This window comes from Torulaspora delbrueckii, chromosome 5 (genome assembly GCF_000243375.1).
Source record: "Torulaspora delbrueckii CBS 1146 chromosome 5, complete genome".
NCBI lineage: Eukaryota > Fungi > Ascomycota > Saccharomycetes > Saccharomycetales > Saccharomycetaceae > Torulaspora > Torulaspora delbrueckii.
The window spans coordinates 444,013-464,739 of record NC_016505.1 but is presented as its reverse complement, the minus strand read 5'-3'; the positions used below and the strand labels follow the sequence as shown (position 1 = coordinate 464,739).

Sequence of the window (20,727 nt, the reverse complement as noted above, 5' to 3'; positions counted from 1 at the left end):
GAGTAATGGACGCTTACTATAGCATAATATATTAAATTTACTTATCATAACCGAGCAAGATCTTGGTCGCGTCTCGTAACGTGTTTTATTTCAAATTTTGGGATAAGAAGTAGTATTTTCGAAGTCATAAAGCTGCTCAAAATAGACATGGAGATTATTCTACTGAAAATTCACAACAAGTTTATGACACCTTAAACTCCATTTAATCGAGCTATCTTGAACCATCGAACATTGCATATATAATATATGATAAATTTAAGGTGATTTTTGATATGATTTTGCAGATATTTTGACGAGTTTTCTGTCATTCAGTAAAGAGGGACAGAAGACTATGCCAATGCGCCATATGCTGTGGAGAAGATGCTTTCATCAAAGTTCACGGTTATTTGCACCGACGATTGACATCAAGAACATAGTTTTCAAGACAAAAGTTGACCATCCGAGCATATCCAAAGCGAAGGCCAAATCACCGAAGCCATTGCAGAGCAAGCACCCCAAGACAGTACCAACTCCAGACTTTTCTAGACTCTACAAGAAATATAATAAGGGCCATATTGAGCCTACAGCTTCTGATGTGAATTCAGTCAACCATTTTTTCAACATTGCAGATATTAAGTATGAATGGAGTGCTGGTCAATTCATTGATGTACCAGGAGAAAAGTTGCGGGAGAAATACGATGAAGAGCTGAAGGTGAGAAGTGCTGATTCGACTAAGAAATTTCCCGGCAAAACCTACGTCCCATTCGAGCTAGTCAATGGCCTGCCCGAGGTGGCATTCTTGGGGAAATCTAACGCTGGTAAATCGACCCTATTGAACAATCTAACAACGGATCTTAAACGAACCTCTTTGGACGGTTTTGCACGAGCCTCTAGGTGGGCGGGTTTTACCAAGACTTTGAACTCATTCAACGTCGGCAATCGATTTCGAATAATCGATACTCCCGGATATGGTTTTAACAGTAGCAATACCCAAGGTATCCTTACAATGGAATACTTGAAAAACCGGAAAGAACTCTCTAGGTGTTTTTTACTGATTTCTGCCGAACAAGGATTTGGTGAATTTGATGTTCAAGTGATCGACTTCATGAAATCAAATGCCATCCCTTTCGAGATTGTATTCACCAAGATGGATAAGGTCCAAAACATTAAGGATTTTGAAAAGACCTTGGAAGCCGACCAAGAATTTCTACGATCCACAATGGCCAGATTAATTTTCACAAACTCATCAGTGACAAAGACTTGCAAGAAAAGATTTGGCATCGATCTCCTCCGCCTTATAATACTTGAAAGCTGCGGCCTGAGCCCCAGATTGAAGCCTTCAAGAAAGAGATCAGTATGATCATATAAACAATACAGTGCCAAATGTCATTTGAATATCCGAAAGGCAAATATAGAACAATATAGTATACAAGTAATGAGAGCAAAGACGATAATTCACCTTCTACCACCACGACCGCCTCTGAATCCACCACGAGAACCACCAAATCCACCTCTGGAACCGCCGCGACCTCCGCCAAATCCACCACGGGACCCACCTCTACTGAATCCACCACCACGGCCACCACCGAAACCGCCTCTAGAACCACCTCTGCTGAAGCCACCACGGCCACCACGGCCACCAGGAGCTCCACCTCTACCAGAAGGCTTCTTCTTCTTTGGTTTTGGTGGTCCAGCGACCTTTGGCTTGGGCAAAAACCTTTCAATTGGCAACAATTTATCAGGAGCAATGTAAAATTTATCGCCATCCTTAAAACTCGTCGCTTGAACACCTTCAGAACACTTTATAGTAAAGAAAACTTCATTCAATGGACCCAAGATCTCATCAACTTTACCGATCTGAGACTTATTTTCCAGATATATTGGGGCATTGAAGTATGGAATCTTGGTATTTATCGAACGGCAAACAATATCACCTTCACAAGGTTGCATAAAAGAGCCCATCTCCAAAACAGTGTCTGGAGGACCCTGTGGCATTCTAGCACCTCCACGAGCCCCTCCGCGGCCTCCTCTACCGCCAAAACCTCCACGGCCACCTCTACTACTACCTCTGAAACTCATTTAAATAACTGGGATTATAAATTGAACCTCCAATGGCTAATAAAGACACTTTAAAACCTTCAATCAACTCATCTTTCAGTGAATACTCTCTATGAATGAAGCTCATCGCTAAAAAATTTTTCACTTTGACCAGATTTTGAGAGAAGTCACGTGATTTTTGAAAAATCTTTGATTCTGAAAATATTGAAAAATCCATTGAAGATTAGCGATTTAAACAACTAAAAGTCTGTAAATTGGTGACTACCGAGACCGTGGCTTGCTGATTTGGTGATGGTAGGTAGTATCTTGGCCGTCAGAGGCGTTTTGCTTTTGAATGGAGTTTTCACGAGGAGTTTTACGTCTACTAGTGCTGCGCAGGGACTCAGAGCCATTAGGTTTCTAAAGGCTCAGAAGAGGAAACAGAAGAATGAAGCTAGACAGGCCACTTTGCAGAATGCATTGGATCGTGTGGATCCCGTACTGGGGCGTCGGGAAACGCCTTTTGTTACTCGTGTGATGGCAGAGTTGAAAGAACCATCCGTTCTAAGCTCTGGTTACGAAATTAACGAAGTTGAGAAATTATTGGCTGCAGTGGAATCGACTAAAGCTGAGCAATTGAAGTTGTCGTCAATGAATGAGCAATTGGTGGAACCTGAAAGTTTGGAATCGCTTGAGGCTAGGCGTGAAGCACTATTAAGGATTCTAAGTTTGAAAAATGCAGACAACAAAAATGCAATGAAATTGGCAGTCAAATTGGCTCGTGAAGAGTTTCAAAGGTTCCCAGGAGATTCAGGTTCCAGTGAAGTGCAGGCTGCGTGTATGACAGTGCGTATACATAACATGGTTGACCATGTGAAGGAGCACCACAAGGATTTTGCAAATACAAGGAATTTGAGGATGCTGGTACAACAAAGGCAGAGTATTTTAAGGTACTTAAAGAGAGATAACCCAGAAAGATACTATTGGACTATACAAAAGCTGGGGCTTTCAGATGAAGCTGTCACCCAGGAGTTCAACATGGACAGGCGTTACATGCAAGACTTCAAATTTTTTGGTGACAAGATCCTGGTCAAGGATTCAAAGAAAGTGGCGGACCAGAAACGTAGAGAGCTAAGAAAGCAAAAGAGGGTAGCGAGATCAGTATGATATATGACCTAGAGTTAAATTCTTTCTTGTAAATATAGTATACTTTGAAATATAAATTAATGAATATCAATTTCAGTCATCAATACGTAAAAAATCTCCTATACTACCACCTATGTGGTTTAAATCCAAAAGGAAAGTATCATGACCATACTGAGAATCGGATTCTTCCAATGCCTTGAACTTCACTCTATCATTTTGTTCTCCACCCAACATATCATAGATTTCCCTCTGTTGCCAATAAGGCATCAACCCATCAGATTTGACGCCCACAACGAGAACGTCCTTGTTAAGCAATGGCCTCATTCCAGTAGCCAAATCTGCATGTGCTTCCTCCTTAGTAGTTGTCCTGCGCCTTTTTAATGCATATGGTTTATTAGGTATTATGTTATCTTTCTCATCGTAACGTTCACTTGAATTATACAGCGATTCCATCTTCTTCCGCCTTCTTTCACTCCTTTGCAAATGCGATTGAGATAAATCAAACAGATCCATGGTTTTAGAAAGGTATAGGAAAGAGTTTGCATCGTACTCCAGTGAGAATTTTTCACCTTGATGATCCAAATAGGTTTCGATCAAGAAATCTGGGCAAAGTACGGGGGCCTGGTCGTCATCCAACCTTTCAGTACCAAAACGAGATTCCCATTCCGGGCCAGATCTATAACTGATAGTAGCGATCTCGCGTGCCAATTTCATACCGATGTGAGGTGGGATCCTATTTGGTTCATCAACAGTCGGATAGTAAAACCCACGGTTCCAATTTCTGTCTGCCATCAGAACTTGTCTCTGCACATGTCTCATTGCGATGCTGCTGGGATGAGACCTCGCACATCCGCTAACGCTAACGATTTTTTTCACTTGATCAGGGAACTGTTGACCATAGCATAGTGATTGCATACCACCGAGGGAACATCCAACAGAGGCATACAGCATGTCAATTCCAAAATGTTCTGATATAAGTCTTTGTTGAGCCCTAATGATATCATGAACACTTAACATAGGAAATCGACTAGCATACGGAAGACCATCGGCAGGGTCCAACGACGATGGCCCAGTAGAACCATAGCACCCGCCGAGGACATTGGTACATATCAAAAACCATTTGTTAGTATCTAAGGCCACACTGCCTGGACCGATAAAATCTTCCCACCAGCCCGGTTTATTATTCGCTTGTGATGAGTGAGCATGTGAAGAAGCACTCAACCCCGTATGTATCAAAATTGCATTAGACTTCTCTTTGTTCAATTTACCCCATGTCTCGTAAGCGATTTGGAAATTAGGTAAAACTCCGCCATAGTCTAGGAAAAGTGGTTTATCGGAATTGAATAGCTGAAAGCCTGACTTCACTTTACCATATATGGGATCCCTAGTTCTTCCCGAACCCTCAGAAAGAACTTCAGCTGTCTCCTGAGAAGGCTTCAGACCTCTCAGATCTTCAGATATCTTCTCCAACTTGTCCAAACAAGGGAATTGCATCGCAGGATTGGTACTATTACCAACAGTCCTCTGCACCCCAGCCGACGCTAACCTTTTTGCTGCCAGCAGCAGTACCGTTGATCTCATCAGAACGTTCAACTAATGACTCCCCTGTCTACACCCCACTGAGCAGTCCTAAATACCAGCTCAATTGATGATTGATTCGCTCCACTATTACTAATTCAAAGCTCATCGCTTGCTCGAAGCCCTCCTAATTGATTTTTTGATGTAGTTTTTCAATTTAAAGCCACACTTTCAGATCATGTGGATGACGGGTTGACAATAAATGGCGAAGATTGAGCAGCACTTGAAGAGCTCTCAGTTGGCCAAGAGATGACTAGTCTCGTCTGGATCATCGTCAGAATCTGTAAAATAACTGTTAGCATCCGAATCCTCATCCTCCTCGGTTTCCTTGAGCATTTCGGCGTAATTCATAATTCTCTCCCAGTTCGGGAACAACACGTAGTATGCTTCTATCACGCCGATAGCTAGCATACCACTTCCAATACCTATCCATAGACCGTATAATTTCAGCCCTGCGAGAGAGCTTAGCACCAGGGCGAGCGGGATGGCGAAAAGGTAGTAGACGACAAGATTCACAATACTTCCTAGAGCTTGCATACCTTGACCTCTTAAACAGGCTCCAGCAACTGCGTTGAGGGAATCGAAATTTTGGACTATACCAACCACTGGTAGGATTTGCCTTATTAGTGCAATAACTTCTTCGTCCTTGGAAAATATGTTGGCAATAAAGTTACGACTAAAGACTAGTAGGCAGCAATTTGTTAGGCCACCGATACATGCAAATCCAATACCGATTTTGGAAGATAGCTGAGCACAGTCAGGTCTCTTGGAACCGATGAAATTTCCGATTCTTGTTGAAGTAGCGATACCAATAGCAAAAGGTACCATGTAGAGAAGCGCTGACATAGTCGAGACAGCGGACTGGGCCGCTAAATAGCTTGTGCCGAAATAAGCACTGAATAAAGTCAGAAGTTCGTAGGATAACTCCTCTGCTTCCAGCATTATGATTCCAGAGATAGCCAGGTGACTCAGATCTTTCCAATGAGTCAAAGCTTTCTTTGTGAATCCACCCCAGCATCTTTTCCCATTGACGAAGATAGTGTAGCACAGCAAAAGTATGAACATCAACCAAAAATTGATCACCACAGCAATCGCTGATCCAATGAAACCAACTCCAATATATTTGTTCCAGACAAGAAGGTAACTGATGAGGACATTAGAAGGAGCACAAATCGCTAGAACGTAAATACCTGCATCAAAGATCCCCTGAGCTTGTAAAAACCTTTTCAAATTCTCAAAAAGGATGTATGCTGGTGCTCCCAAGATTAGAACTCTCAGAAATTTGGCCGTCAATGCTATTAGCTCCTTCTCTGGGACTACAAAAGACAGGAAAAACTCTGAAAAGTACCAAAAGAATGCAAATGGGATATATATAACCATCGAAAGCGCTATGCATCTTTGTAAATGAACTCCCACACTGTAATAGCGACCAGAACCATATGCTTGGGGGCATAGAGTATCCAAACTAGTAGCAATTCCTCCAAAAACTGCTAAAGTGATATTGGATGTCATAGATGCCAGAGAGACAGCAGCCAGCTCATTTTTGCCCAGATGACCGACAGTCAAAGAACAGACCATCGGAAAGATTTGCTCGAGCAGAAAAGTGAATATCAGCGGGAAAGAATAACCCGCTAATACTTTAGCCTCTGATTCAAAGGTGACAGTTTCGTGACCAAAATCTTCAGATTCTCTATCCCGATACTGCTGATAAATCATTGGAATGCTACCACGACTAGTCACAGAGATATACGAGGGTCTTCGCACTTTCCTGGTTCTTTCCTGATCTCCAGCTACCTTTTGAGCTTGCAAACGATGCATAAATTCGTCATAGTCCAAATCTCGTCCATAGAGTCGATTAAAGCTATCGTACTCCTGCGGTTCCTCGTTGTCCGAATTGTAAGCAGATGAGTATCTTCTTTCATGTTCCTGTAGAATCCAGTCCAAATCCGGTGAAGAGACGTCCGGCGTCTCAGAAACTCTGGAAGGTAGTGATACGGTTCTGCTAAGTTCACCACCGTCCTCTTCATCGATCGTATTTTCCTCATCGACCATTTCTCTTAGGTACAAATTCGGTTCGTGAACACTACTACCGAAATCATCACCCAAAGACAAGTAACTTCTCTGATCAGCCTTGGCATGTTTTCTTCGATATTTTCTCACCAATGGGTTCTTCTTGTTCACAGGGAAGAATCCCAACGAAATTCGTCTATGCGTGTTACCAATACCCATACCATTTGTTCGGAGTGTCGGATGAACCTCCGACAGGGTCTTTGATAGGATCCCAGCCATGATAATTAGCAAATTTGACCTCCTCGAGTATTCGATGAGTTGGTTCTAGTAGGTACTATAGGTGATTTTTCATTTGTACCTTCTTTTAAAGATGCCTTATCATCACGTGTAACGCAAGCTATAAACCAAATATACATATAAAATCCCAATGGGTCCCGGATTAGACTCGTCTCTTCTTCAATTTGTTCTTGGCCATCTCTTGTCGACAATCCGGGCAAAACCAGGTTCCTCTCGGAGGCTCCTTTAGGTTTACGCATGGATAATGAAACCATTCGTATTTGCAATTGGCACCATCACATGCTACCATTTCACCATACGAGACGCTTTGACAAAAGCAGTATAAAGTCTTGTCCTCTTCTTCATTGTTGTTGAGTCCTGAAAATAAATCATCGCTATAATCCTGAAGATCAAAATTATTCTTCGCTGGAGTGCCGTCCATCTGGTCTCCAGATCTCGCAGAGTGCATAGGAGATATACGAGTCTGTTTCCGCCTCTTGGATATCGAATCTGTCGAACCGACAGATGTCGCTTTCCTCTTCCTCTCGCCTCCAGTGCTCATCACAGAGCTCTCTCGTGAAAATTCCCCTCCGCTATCCGCGTCATTCTCCACTGGGGCCAGCAACCCATCTTCCTCCAACATAACTATATTTTTTTCGAGCTTTGAGAGGTGTTTGGATACCATAAATAGTGCAGTATTAGCAAGTATACATTTTTCACGTTGTGTCACCTTACATTGCTCAAAATCATTTCGTATCCCTTCATTTAACTCTTTCTCATCAGGATGCTCAGTCAATGACCCATGTTGCCTTATGTGCGAATGTAATTGCCAGTCTTTATTTGTTAATTTCTTCCTCTCATCATACAACTCGAAATCAGCGGACCTTATCTCTTCCAAAAGATGCTGAAATTCAGCCTGCAGGTTTGACACATCCTGTGTAGTCTGTTCCAGCACTGAGCTGGGATCCATAGCGTTTATAAGAGGGTTGTTCAACCTCTCCAAAAGGTCACAAAAGTCGTGAACTTTCATAGCTTAGAGCTTTGAAAAATAATGTAGAAGCAACTATTAAAGAGCGGCGCTATCAAGGTCATTTTAGCTTTATCGCTTGCTGCGCCCAGACAATTGCTAACAGGGAAGAAACCTGGAAGTATATAAGTAGCAGGTGGAAGTAATGAACTACTTAACCTTATGCTGTGATACCAAGAGTTAAAAGGGTTGTACAATGTTCATTAATTATTTTGTCAAGAAATTTACTAAAAAAGTAGTTGGGGAGTTTAATGGGGGTGAGGATCCGTTTGTGGAAGAATATGAGTTAGAAAGAAGGTCATTTTTGTCTGGCTCCTCTAAAATTGTGAAGAAGAAGAGACCAAAGACCATACCAGAATATATTCCTGAATCGCAGCAAATAATGATTCGGGCACTGCGTCGTAGGTGTTACCGTATGGAGCTTATCTTCACATTTTGGGGTATGAAGTTTGGATGGCTAAATGTGGTGAAGATAGTCCCGGTCGTGGGTGATATTTGCGCCTTATGCTTCTCCTTGTTGGTTCTTAGAGACACTAGAAATGCTATGGGTGGTATGCCTTCGGATTTGTCGATGCAGTGTCTGTTTAACGTTATAGTGGATTTTGCCTTCAGTTTAGTACCTATTGTTGGTGATATTGTCAGTGTTGCATATAAACCCAATTGTCGAAATGCTATGTTAATTGAAGAGTTTGTGAATAACAAGTATAGAAGGGGAAACAACATCAAGACTGGAGAAATCAAGATGGGAACTCCACTCACTGCTGCAAAACAATCTTAAATTTAATCCCACCATGTATAAATGTGTATTTAATTAATTAGCCTTAAAAGGCATCGGGAAGTTTCTCGATGGCGTACGCATGACCACCAACGCTCATCAGAGGAATACCAGGGATCTTTCTCACTCTCTGTTTCAAACCAGCATCGTTGGTTGCTACGATATAACACTTGTGTTGAAGAACCCGATTCACAATACAGTCATCCGCATAAGTACCCTTGTGTGTACAACTTAGTCTTTTAATCCTAGGGTCCCGGGCCAATTTCAGCGCAATACGAAATTTCGGACCTAATTTCTCTAATTCCGCCATTACACAGTCTGTTATCAGTGGATTACATTTCGCCAGTAGACAATCCATCATACCTCTTACCAGATCAATTTTCTTCTGAATGGAAAAATTTATAAAATTGGTATCGATTAGCACTTGGTAAGGTGGTTTTATCGCTTCATTATATTGAAAAAACAGTGCACTTGATACTTGTGGAATACTTCTCGTCAGTTCGGGATCATCTTTTTGAACTTGCTTCTCTTGGTTTGCCTTCAGCCGTTGGTCTTTCTTTGTATTTATGGTACGCTTAACCAGAGCGAACTTTCTAGTCTTTTTAGTCTTACCCATGATTGCCAGACTCGATGCAAACTAAGTGGGGGTTTACAATCTACTATGACTTAACTATTTATAATGGCATATAAGTATTCGATGAGATGAGTTTATAGTGGAAAATTTGCGTCGCAGCATACGAACACAATTTTTCACTCTTCATAACGAAGAACTATCAAATTGCGGTACTAGACTGGATTATGTATCACTTGAAGATGTATCTGAGTTGAGTATAATGCTCTAGAGTGGTCATAAATAAAAAATTGATTGCAAAAAATAACGTCACAGACAGGATTCGAACCTGCGCAGGTAAAACCCAATGCCTAAATGCTACTAAGTGTAATAGCAGGGCATCGCCTTAACCACTCGGCCACTGGGACGTCCTATGTTGAAAAACATCTTATTCATTTTGAGTCATATCCAACAGACATTCCAGGAAGAATCAACCTAAATGATATGAAAATATAATTGCAGTCGAATTTACAAAAGAGTGCTCTATTAGACTTATATATCAATTACACCTCTACATTCTTTCGACCGGAGTCAAACCCAACAAACGCATACCGTTGTATAGCACTTGTCTAGCAGAAGCGTATAGTGCCAGACGAGCAGTAGCCAATTCTTCGGTTTGGCCAGCAACCCACAGAACGTCGTAACATGAAGAAACTTGGTGAGTCAATTTGAACAAGTATGTCACCACAGTAGCAGGTTCATGGGTCTTGATGGCGTTTCTCAACACATCAGGGTATTGTGCCAGTATTCTAACCAACAAGACTGCAGCAGGTTCTGTCAACAAAGAGAAATCGGCCTTCAACCATTTTTCAGGAGTGATGTCAGGGACGTTTCTCTCCACTGATCTCAATCTAGAGTGGGCGTATTGCAGGTAAGGACCAGTGTCACCTTCGAAAGAAGTCATTCTTTCCCACTTAAAGTCGTAGTTATTAATACGCTTGGATTGCATATCTTGAATCATCACGGCAGAGATACCAACAAGATCAGCCACTTCATCTGGGTTAGGAATTTGAGCGTATTTTACTTCGTTCTTTCTCATCACTTCGTGCATCTTTTCCTTGGTCTCTTCTAAAATGTTATCCAAAAACACAACGTTTCCCTTTCTAGTGGACATGCCTTGGACCATACCGAAGTTGACGTGTTGCAAGTTATGAGCCCATTCGAATCCTAATTGTTTCAAGATTTCGAAAAATTGAGCAGTGTGTAGATCTTGTTGACAGGCAATAACGTAAATCATCTTGTCAAACTTGTACTTTTCGTAACGGTCCATGGCAGCACCAACATCTCTGGTTAGATACAAAGTGGTACCATCGGATTTTTGTACGATAGTCTTACCCAATTTCTTGTTGAACTTGGTCAGATCAATTAATTTAGCACCTTTATCTTCGTGAATCAGTTTCTTTTCCTCAAATAGATCTAAGGCCTTGTTCATACTTTTCTTACTAACTTGGGACTCACCGGAGTAAACGTCGTATTTGATATTCAAACGGGCGTAGGTGTCAACGTATTTTTCAATGGAGAAATCACGGAATCTCTTCCAAATTTTCAAAGCCTCTGGGTCACCATCCTCCATCTTCTTGAAATATTCACGGGCTTTACCATTTGTAGATTCTTCCAGAGGAAGAGTGTCACCTTCTTGCTCGATATCCTGGTTGATACGAACGTAGACTTCAAACAAGTGATGGATAGGGTCCTTGACAAGCTTCTCTTCATCACCGTATCTGTCGAAACCAATGGCCAAAAGACCGAATTGTTTACCCCAGTCACCCAAGTAGTTCATTCTAATAACTTCCCAACCACATTTCTCGTACAAGTTGGCGAGGAAACCACCAATGATGGTGGATCTCAAATGACCAGCATGGAATGGTTTGGCAATGTTTGGTGAAGAAAACTCAACGATGACTTTCTTATCTTCGACTAGTTTACAAGAACCATATTCCTCTTTTCTAGTTAAAATGTCTGGGAGAACAGTCTTGAACATAAATTCTGGGTTGAAGAAGAATTGAACGAAAGGACCGTTATTCTCGACTTTTTCCAAAAATTCACCGCATGGGAATTTGGAAGCCCAATCGGCTGCTAAGTCTTTAGGATTGGATCCCTTAATTCTCAACCTTGGCACTGGAATTAGTAAATCACCTCTATCCATGGTGTTGGTCCATTCCAATGCAGGAAAGATCAAAGATGGGTCGACACCAGAAATCTTCGAAAGCTCCTGAGTGATGTAATTTCTCATAAGGTCCACTACATTGACATCTGGATGGGAGCCCTCCACTTTCGTGGGCTCTTGAATGGAGAGCTTCTGCAATTGCGCAGAGATGGTATTGGTAGCTGGAGCGCTCATTAGTGTACTAGTAGCTCTCGAAATGTGCAACGAGATTCTAGCGTTCTTCGGCAATTGTCCACGAAACTGTGAAAAAAGGCAGTTCTGTAATGATACAAGAGTACTTGAAACTCTCTTGAACATAAACAAGTATCAATATCAAAATTGACTGTTCACTAGAACTGATAAGTGCACTTGAAATTTCAATCGACAAGCGATGAGTATTAGGCGAAATTTTTTCCGTCGGCGTCAGCGTCAAAATAAATAAAATAAATTATAATAAAATTAAATAATAGAGTAAAATCAAATGCATAAAGCTATTGACGCATAAAGCTCCTATTGGAGTAGTCTTTAGCCTCATGTTTTAAATTGTAGAATGTAGTTGTGTTATTCAATATTTATCTGATTTACTTAAATGTATCATAAAAGATGGTCGTAAAAAAAGTCATTAAAAGATCAGTGAAATGTATGGATTAAAGCTCAGAGACTTATTTGGAGAAAAATCTCTTGTACATTGGCTTATCATCGTGAGCCATTCCTTCAGCGTTGTAGTCAGCACCTCTTCTGTCTGGTGGAACCCAAGAAGCAGACTTCCATGGTAGGACACCTTCGAGCCACATAGTCTCCACTTCTTCCAAGGTCAAACCTTTAGTTTCTGGAACAAAGAAGAAAACGTAGAAGTAACCGAAAACTAGACATCCCATGAAGACGTAACCGTAGTAGAAGTTAATGGCACCTGTAATGAATGGAGTGAAGAAAGCAATTAAGAAACCCCATAGCCAGTTAGCAGCGGTAGCAATAGCCATACCCTTGGACTTGACTCTCAATGGGAAAGATTCAGAGACGATGACGTAACAACCACCAGCCCAGGTAGTAGCGAAACAGAAGATGAAAAACATGGTAAAGACGATCATACAGTTACCAGCACCCTTGGAAGAAATATCTTGATGGCTAGGACCTTCTGGCCATAGCTTCGTAACACCGACAGATGCAAACACGACGAAACAACAGACCATGGAAGCGGCACCCCATAGCAAACAAGTACGACGACCAAATCTTTCGATACAGAAGATACCGACGAAAGTGGAGAAGAAGTTGACAACACCAATAATGATAGAAGTTTGGAAAGAATCTTTCAAACCGACAGACTTGAAGACAGTGGTACCGTAGTAGAAGAAGTAGTTATCACCAGTCAATTGTTGTAGAGATTGAAGCATGACACCCATAATCAAACGTTGGAAAACCTTGGTCTTAGTGGAGAACAATTCACCCCAGGAAGCGCTACCTGCCAATTTTTCGGCTTCCACACCAGCGGAAATGGCATCCAATTCAGCTAGCACAGCTGGATCATCAACAGAAAGTTTGTTGGACCTGGATAGAGAGCGCTTGGCCTCTTCAATATTACCATGCTCGACCAGGTAACGTGGAGATTCAGGAACGAAAAGCATACCACCAATCATAAAGATAGCCCAAGCGAAACATAGACCTAGACCGACTCTCCATTGAGTGGAGTCATTGTATGTCTTGGTACCGTAGTTAGTACAGTAACCCAAGAAGATACCTAGAGTGATCATCAGTTGGTAACAAGCGACTAGAGTACCTCTAATTTGCTTTGGAGAAACTTCGGAAATCAACATTGGAGACAAAACAGCGATACCACCAACACCTAGACCAGAGATAATTCTACCGATAAAGTATTGGTACCATTTGTCGAAAGAACAGATTTGAATCAAGATACCAACGACATAAATGACAGTAACAGCAACTAGACCGATACGGCGACCATATATATCACCAATCTTGGATAGAATAATACCACCGATAGCGCAACCAATGTTGAAGATAGAAACAATTAAACCCATTCTAACCTTGGACAGGTAGTAAACACCGTCCTTGCTTCTTTGACCGAATCTTTGGAGGAAATCAGACAAGTTCACAAAACCAGAAATAGTACCAGTATCCCAACCGAAGACGAAACCACCAAAAGCAACCATTAAACACAAAATGGAGACACCGATGTAAGAAGAAGCTGGTCTCTTTGGTATATCAACGGCAGCTTCTCTATCAGCGGCAGCGTCGAAATCTTTTATATCATCTCTTTCGGCTTTATTAGATGGGGTAGATAACCCAGAACCTGATGCAGACACAGCTGGCGACAAATGGTCAACTGGTGTATGCTCTGTAGTAGACATTTTATTTTTATTCAATGCTGATTGAATTTATTTTTGATCTGTGGAGATAATCAAAAAGCACAGAATAATATTCGAGAGAACCTGAACAATCTACCCCAAACCTCGTTATTCTTATACATTTCGATCTTCCCTCACTATTAGATGACAGCGGGATATTATCTTCGGAAAAACATGGAGATGGGCGCTTGGAACAACTATTTTCCGTACTGCTGTGGAGGAATCAGAAGATTTTCCATATTAATCCGCCACGCGTTTTTAGTATAGCCGGAAAAATACGGAAACCCGCAAACGCGGTAGGGCGTAGAAAACGTCGTGGCGGAAAAACAATGTTCCTATGATAGTGGAGCGACGCAGCGAGATTTAATCCAGGATTCTCCTTGTAAATTCTCCATGGTATACCATAGCCTGTGGGGCCCCGCTAGCCCCGGACCACTAAATTCCTCAACTTGTAGTCAACCCATAGTAAATGAGATAGTAATCAAGGAGTAGCTATTATTGCTGCTAAGCTGGCATATTGAACCAGTGTATTTCGAGCTGTTGTGCTCTCAAACATACCATAAAATTCTGGCTATACGAAAAAGTGAAACTACCTCGTTAGTCACACACACACACACACACACACACACACACACACAGAAATTGTTGGCTGCTGGTCAGCTGCCAGCGCGTTCTCATTAATTTAGGTGGGGGTCCCTCGCCCTCCGGAAAAACTTACCATCTACGGAAAAACTGGGTGAACATTCACGGAAGAATTCGTGCGATCCTACAAAAAGTTTTTCCGTTTTTTCTTCCATCTTCCGCCAAGCCTTGTCGATGAGCTTCCCGAAAGGTAAACAAGATCGGCTCAAGGCTGCTAACCACGAATAGCACCACAATTTGCGTGAATAATATCCAACAACCATCCCAGAATGTACAATTACCAGGTTGGGATCTATCACGCTATCTTGTAGACTGGCCACAGTGTCATAACCAAATGTGGTAGGTTGGTGTAATCAGTTCACCCACTATCTCTATCCCCAGATAGTGGGGTGTGAAATGGAGGATATCACGCAAACAGCTCAAGTAAAATGTATCACGGCATAAGAGTAAAATTAAAATAGTCTTGTAAAAACTTATACTTATTATAAAATCAGTGTATCCTTGAAACGTTCATAAGCATCGTGAGAATCTATGTTGGCTCTATAATGGCAACATCAATTAATAGAAAGGTCGTTAGGTGAAAAAAAAATCGTGAATTGGAAGCGGACAGAGATCAGTTTCTGGAGAAAAGTCTCTTGTACATTGGCTTATCATCGTGAGCCATTTCTTCAGCGTTGTAGTCAGCACCTCTTCTGTCTGGTGGAACCCAAGAAGCAGACTTCCATGGTAGGACACCTTCGAGCCACATGGTGTTAACTTCTTCCAAAGTCAAACCTTTAGTTTCTGGAACAAAGAAGAACACATAGAAGAAGGAGAAGACCAAACATCCCATGAAGACGTAACCGTAGTAGAAGTTGATGGCACCTGTAATGAATGGAGTGAAGAAAGAGATCAAGAAACCCCATAGCCAGTTAGCACCTGTAGCAATAGCCATACCCTTGGACTTGACTCTCAATGGGAAAGATTCAGAGACGATGACGTAACAACCACCAGCCCAGGTAGTAGCGAAACAGAAGATGAAAAACATGGTAAAGACGATCATACAGTTACCAGCACCCTTGGAAGAAATATCTTGATGGCTAGGACCTTCTGGCCATAGCTTCGTAACACCGACAGATGCAAACACGACGAAACAACAGACCATGGAAGCGGCACCCCATAGCAAACAAGTACGACGACCAAATCTTTCGATACAGTAGATACCAACGAAAGTAGAGAAGAAGTTGACAACACCAATAATGATAGATGTTTGGAAAGAATCTTTCAAACCGACAGACTTGAAAATGGTAGTACCGTAGTAGAAGAAGTAGTTGTCACCAGTCAATTGTTGCAAAGATTGCAACATGACACCCATAATCAAACGTTGGAAAACCTTGGTCTTGGTAGAGAACAATTCACCGATGGAAGCGTTACCAGCCAATCTTTCAGCTTCCACACCAGCGGAAATGGCATCCAATTCAGCCAACAAAGCTGGATCATCGACAGAAACCTTGTTGGATCTAGATAGAGAGCGCTTTGCTTCTTCGAAGTTACCAACTTCAACTAAGTAACGTGGAGATTCTGGAACGAAGAACATAGCAGCAATCATGAAGATGGCCCAAGCGAAACATAGACCTAGACCAACTCTCCATTGAGTGGAGTCATCGTATGTCTTGGTACCGTAGTTAGTACAGTAACCCAAGAAGATACCTAGAGTGATCATCAGTTGGTAACAAGAGACTAGAGTACCTCTAATTTGCTTTGGAGAAACTTCGGAAATCAACATTGGAGACAAAACAGCGATACCACCAACACCTAGACCAGAGATAATTCTACCGATAAAGTATTGGTACCATTTGTCGAAAGAACAGATTTGAATCAAGATACCAACGACATAAATGACAGTGACAGCAACCAAACCAATACGACGACCGTAGACATCACCGATCTTGGAAAGAACCAAACCACCGATAGCACAACCAATGTTGAAGATAGAAACAATCAAACCCATTCTAACCTTAGACAAGTAAGTATTCGCACTGTTACGTTGACCAAATCTCTTAAGGAAATCAGACAAGTTAACGAAACCAGAAATGGTACCAGTATCCCAACCAAAGACAAAACCACCGAAAGCGATCATTAGACACAAAATGGAGACACCAACGTAAGAAGAAGCTGGTCTCTTTGGGATATCAATGGCTGGTTCTGGAGCAGCCATAGAGTTCAAATCCTTAGCATCATCTCTTTCAGCCTTGTTAGATGGAGTGGATAAAACGGAATGAGATCCGGAAGCTCTTGGAGTCAAATGACCAACAGGTGTATTTTCCTGAGTAGACATTTGAGAAACTATTAAAATGTTTTTTTTGGTAGGATTAGTATTAATGGAAAACCCTTTGATTTCTGGGGATATGAGAGAAGAATAATTAAACCTAGGAACAATTTCAATATTTGATGGAATCCATGGGCAGTATTTTTATGTTTCCTCGAGCAGCTCTCGAGAAGAGTTTACTAAATCTGCCCCACTGGAAAAACCACGCCAGCCCCCGGAAAAATTTTCTGCCCACTTAACGAATGGCGGATAAACCCCACTCAACCCGCAAGAAAGTATTTCCGAAGCTAAGATGACCCAGCACAGGTGGAAAATCTGGTGATAATTAGTTACTGTGAAATTTTTCGAGTCTCAGAATCAGCCGCGAGGCGAACCTGTGGGGCCCCACAAGCCCTCCGTGCAAGGAGAAAATATCTCCATTGCCAGTAAAACTCGCGTGCAAAACCGGAAAAATCTGGAAAATTTTTCATGCAGTGCGGATAAAAAAAGGAAGAAAATCCGACCTGTCCAGGACAAATCTAGTGTGGAGATGTTCCGGCAGGGACATTTAAGTCCCTTACGCTGTACATTTCTTTTCTGTGGTGGTGCTGTCTGGACAATGTCCCTGAATGGTTTTTCCCCAGTTTCCCCGAGATTTGCCCAATTGGGCGATTCGGGTTAACTCGTGTGGGCAAGTTTCTCCTTAGATGATAATCCGCTAAGTTACTCCTAGTTGAACGGAAAAGTGTTGGTTAATAGTCAGTAGTAACTGCAGTTCTCGGATGGAAGAGATCGGATGGCGCATTCTTTAGCCAGGATCGTGGAAGAATTGTGGTGCTATTGACATATTTTTTGACTGCATCCTTCATTTTTGTGGGAATACCCCAGCATGAGGGACTTCTTTCGAGTACTCCTTGGATAATTTGTCGATTGATCGTCTGATTCTGTCGAGCGAAATTGTCTTCAGATTTGCTTGTGGGGTTCTAAAAGCGACCTTGGTGATCTTAGTAATACGGGCACTCTAATTCACTCATGAGGGTTGTAAGTTCGGCTGCTTTGAAGGGTACCCCTTCCTTAGAATGCCTAAAATAACACCTCGAGCTTTTCAGCGCTACTTTACGTGCGCCCGTCTTGGAGAGGCAGTTCTTGCAGACACCTTCCATTTAGACTAACCCAATCGAGATAATTTCGTTTATGAGTTTAATGTAGTTCGATCAAGTCTTTCGTTAGGCTGTTGTTGCACTGAGGGCAGATACACAGCTCATGAAGAATTAAAGCTTTGTTAGCTACGGCAAATCTTACTGTAATTATCTTAATAATTGTGAACAAGTAGCTTGTGAATCTTACGAATGTTTAGAGTTGTGAGCTTGAGCTACACTAGGTTGATCTTACAGTTTAAATAAGTCGCTAGGCTATTTTCCAAGTTTGTTCTTTTTACTGTTGTTGTTTAGCTTTTGTTAATATTTTGTTCCGGTTAAGGTGTTTTGAAGAACGGCAAATACTTTTTAGAAAGGTTGAATAAATAAATACTGTGAAAAGGTTTTCTGGGAAGAAAGATGTACTTATTACACAAATATGAGGCTGATTCTTGTATATACCTGTTAGCTATTCCCTCACCAATCATAGGAATGACCGCGTAGTACTTATTGTCCCTCGTGCTTTAACGCCTGGAATCTCGGGCAACTCATCTGGAAGCGGCTCTTCCGCACGCATCCTGGGCGATGAGAACTTGTAGCCCATAGCTAGACTCTCCACTTTTGTTCTAGTACTTTGCAGCACTGAAAGTCATTGATTTGGGGAATTTCTGGTTCTCTGGATTTTTTTTATTTGGCCATGTTACCATAATAGTGCATCAAATCTCAAAGGGCTTCGTTGTTTAAGTCATAACGGTGAATCGATCTAGTCCTTGTATCTGAGGTTTCGAGATACTGATTTAATGAATTCTCACGTATAATAATACTCATCAACATTCCGTCACTATTACATCTTCAATGCTCGATTGTCGATGGACCGTTTGGTCCCGAACCACTATTTCAGCGTCTCTTTAGATAGTGTAGGATAAATCCGGAACTTTCGACCGCGTGTCAGCTCCTCTTTGACACCAATGTTAGGCAGCAGGTTCAAAGAGTCGTTCATTGGGGCTTGTAATTTTCAACACTATGTGCCACGGGTCAGTTGTAATATTCTTATCATTCTGTTTAGCCGCCGTCTGTAGATTGTTAAGTAGGCTCCAATGTTTGGTGTGATAAGATGCATGTTCGTTCCATTATAATTTGGCAACACGAAGTGGAAAAGATTGTCATGAGTGGTATTACCAAACCTAAAAGCGAATCATTTAAAATATATAGCTATATATGAAAGCAACTTACAAATAGTCAAGTTAACAAGTACAGTCTGTCTTGCAGTCTTTGCACGTACAACTGTCATTGCACTTTTGCTGGGAATCGCATTTGCAGAGATCCTTGCAAGTGCACTTTGAATTACACTTACAGGTATTTTCACTGCAGCAACCGTAATTGACTAAATCTCTTTGCATTCTTAACTTGAACTCTTTTTGATATTTCTTGTTTGATTAGAAATGGAAGAGTTGAAACGGATTGCAAGAGATATTCAAGGTGTTTTTATAGGTTTTCTTTGTCCCATCTGAAGTGTCAGCGAAAATCGCTTAGTCGCTGTGAGATACTTTAGCTGACAAGGAAAAGCAAGAACAGCCACGATTCATTTACGCGCTGTTTTCGCTGCCAGAATTATCTTAGAATGATAAATTGAAACTTAAATTATTCAACTAATATAGCTAGAAATAAGGTCTAAGGTCGACGTATTTAACAACAGCAGCCGTCTTGACTATTGCAACATTTTCCATCTTGACACTTGCATTCGGAATCGCACTTGCAGCAATCCTTACTGTTGCATTTAGAGCAACAGCCACAAGCCTGTTCACCGCAACAACCGTAATTCACTAGATCTCCTGGCATTTTATTTATGATTTCTTTGTTAGTTTTTTCAGTGGTTGAAGATTTCAATAGACTACAAGCCGTCATTACATGGTCGTTTTATAATTAAGATTCATTCATGCTTGCGTGCCACCAAGATTCATTTTCAGAGTGATAAGCCTTACGGCTAATTCTTTACTGTGAGACCCTCGGTTGACTCAGCCCGATATGCGGCTAGGCGATGCCGATCTCTAAAGTTTAATTTCCAGAGCATTTTTACAGTGACTAACTGATAGCCAGCCAAGGGGCTTGAACAAGGCTGACAACTGTCTGCGCAAGGGTCAAAGTCCTTTAATAATGAACCCTGGATGACGTTATAAGTAAAACGTGAAATGCTTAAAAATCTATAAAATGTGCCATAATTTATTTACCAGCGGATTTTTTTCTACTCTACAATACCGCCTGCATCAATATAGAGTTCGCATCATATCTTGTTGAATTCGTTAGAGTAATCGTTAGCACACATAATAATCTTCAAAAGATCAAATCGTTACGAAAAAACGGATAAGAAGTTGAGGATCGTAAAAGTGAAAAAAGTTTGAGGTTTGCATTTAAACGCTAAAAAAATTAGTTCTTACCAAACATTCTCTTGTAAAATGGTTGGTCATCATGCAACATGAATTCAGCATCATAGTCAGCACCTCTTCTAGAGGCCAGTTGTAATATTCTTATCATTCTGTTTAGCCGCCGTCTGTAGATTGTTAAGTAGGCTCCAATGTTTGGTGTGATAAGATGCATGTTCGTTCCATTATAATTTGGCAACACGAAGTGGAAAAGATTGTCATGAGTGGTATTACCAAACCTAAAAGCGAATCATTTAAAATATATAGCTATATATGAAAGCAACTTACAAATAGT

At 41.4% G+C, this 20,727-nt stretch overlaps 11 protein-coding genes and 1 non-coding gene across 12 annotated transcripts; 3 read left to right on the top strand and 9 right to left on the bottom strand.

Annotated features, from left to right (window-relative positions):
- Positions 1-337: 337 nt before the first annotated feature.
- On the top strand, positions 338-1,339 carry MRX8 (translation initiation/elongation factor MRX8; the record flags this gene model as incomplete). Its single annotated transcript, XM_003681646.1, has 1 exon — positions 338-1,339. One exon carries the CDS (start codon positions 338-340, stop codon positions 1,337-1,339), a length of 1,002 nt encoding a protein of 333 aa, XP_003681694.1.
- Positions 1,340-1,434: 95 nt separating this feature from the next.
- GAR1 (H/ACA snoRNP pseudouridylase subunit GAR1) lies at positions 1,435-2,058 on the bottom strand (the record flags this gene model as incomplete). Its single annotated transcript, XM_003681645.1, has 1 exon — positions 1,435-2,058. One exon carries the CDS (start codon positions 2,056-2,058, stop codon positions 1,435-1,437), a length of 624 nt encoding a protein of 207 aa, XP_003681693.1.
- Positions 2,059-2,328: 270 nt separating this feature from the next.
- On the top strand, positions 2,329-3,183 carry MRPS28 (mitochondrial 37S ribosomal protein uS15m; the record flags this gene model as incomplete). Its single annotated transcript, XM_003681644.1, has 1 exon — positions 2,329-3,183. One exon carries the CDS (start codon positions 2,329-2,331, stop codon positions 3,181-3,183), a length of 855 nt encoding a protein of 284 aa, XP_003681692.1.
- Positions 3,184-3,255: 72 nt separating this feature from the next.
- Positions 3,256-4,743, bottom strand: TDEL0E02370 (homoserine O-acetyltransferase family protein; the record flags this gene model as incomplete). Its single annotated transcript, XM_003681643.1, has 1 exon — positions 3,256-4,743. One exon carries the CDS (start codon positions 4,741-4,743, stop codon positions 3,256-3,258), a length of 1,488 nt encoding a protein of 495 aa, XP_003681691.1.
- Positions 4,744-4,974: 231 nt separating this feature from the next.
- Positions 4,975-7,029, bottom strand: TDEL0E02360 (uncharacterized protein; the record flags this gene model as incomplete). Its single annotated transcript, XM_003681642.1, has 1 exon — positions 4,975-7,029. One exon carries the CDS (start codon positions 7,027-7,029, stop codon positions 4,975-4,977), a length of 2,055 nt encoding a protein of 684 aa, XP_003681690.1.
- A 160-nt stretch (positions 7,030-7,189) lies between these two features.
- Positions 7,190-7,996, bottom strand: YNG2 (histone acetyltransferase YNG2; the record flags this gene model as incomplete). The annotated part of the gene is made up of 1 exon (XM_003681641.1): positions 7,190-7,996. The coding sequence occupies one exon, from the start codon at positions 7,994-7,996 to the stop codon at positions 7,190-7,192; it is 807 nt and encodes a 268-aa protein (XP_003681689.1).
- Positions 7,997-8,249: 253 nt separating this feature from the next.
- Positions 8,250-8,831, top strand: TDEL0E02340 (DUF4112 domain-containing protein; the record flags this gene model as incomplete). Its single annotated transcript, XM_003681640.1, has 1 exon — positions 8,250-8,831. The coding sequence occupies one exon, from the start codon at positions 8,250-8,252 to the stop codon at positions 8,829-8,831; it is 582 nt and encodes a 193-aa protein (XP_003681688.1).
- Positions 8,832-8,874: 43 nt separating this feature from the next.
- Positions 8,875-9,444, bottom strand: FCF1 (rRNA-processing protein FCF1; the record flags this gene model as incomplete). The annotated part of the gene is made up of 1 exon (XM_003681639.1): positions 8,875-9,444. The coding sequence occupies one exon, from the start codon at positions 9,442-9,444 to the stop codon at positions 8,875-8,877; it is 570 nt and encodes a 189-aa protein (XP_003681687.1).
- A 262-nt stretch (positions 9,445-9,706) lies between these two features.
- Positions 9,707-9,806, bottom strand: TDEL0Etrna11S. The gene is given in 2 exon segments: positions 9,707-9,752; positions 9,769-9,806. It is a non-coding gene; the product is annotated as a tRNA-Ser (tRNA).
- Positions 9,807-9,949: 143 nt separating this feature from the next.
- Positions 9,950-11,902, bottom strand: TDEL0E02320 (arginine--tRNA ligase; the record flags this gene model as incomplete). Its single annotated transcript, XM_003681638.1, has 1 exon — positions 9,950-11,902. One exon carries the CDS (start codon positions 11,900-11,902, stop codon positions 9,950-9,952), a length of 1,953 nt encoding a protein of 650 aa, XP_003681686.1.
- Positions 11,903-12,246: 344 nt separating this feature from the next.
- On the bottom strand, positions 12,247-13,950 carry TDEL0E02310 (sugar porter family MFS transporter; the record flags this gene model as incomplete). Its single annotated transcript, XM_003681637.1, has 1 exon — positions 12,247-13,950. One exon carries the CDS (start codon positions 13,948-13,950, stop codon positions 12,247-12,249), a length of 1,704 nt encoding a protein of 567 aa, XP_003681685.1.
- Positions 13,951-15,202: 1,252 nt separating this feature from the next.
- On the bottom strand, positions 15,203-16,906 carry TDEL0E02300 (sugar porter family MFS transporter; the record flags this gene model as incomplete). Its single annotated transcript, XM_003681636.1, has 1 exon — positions 15,203-16,906. The coding sequence occupies one exon, from the start codon at positions 16,904-16,906 to the stop codon at positions 15,203-15,205; it is 1,704 nt and encodes a 567-aa protein (XP_003681684.1).
- Between the last annotated feature and the right edge of the window lie 3,821 nt (positions 16,907-20,727).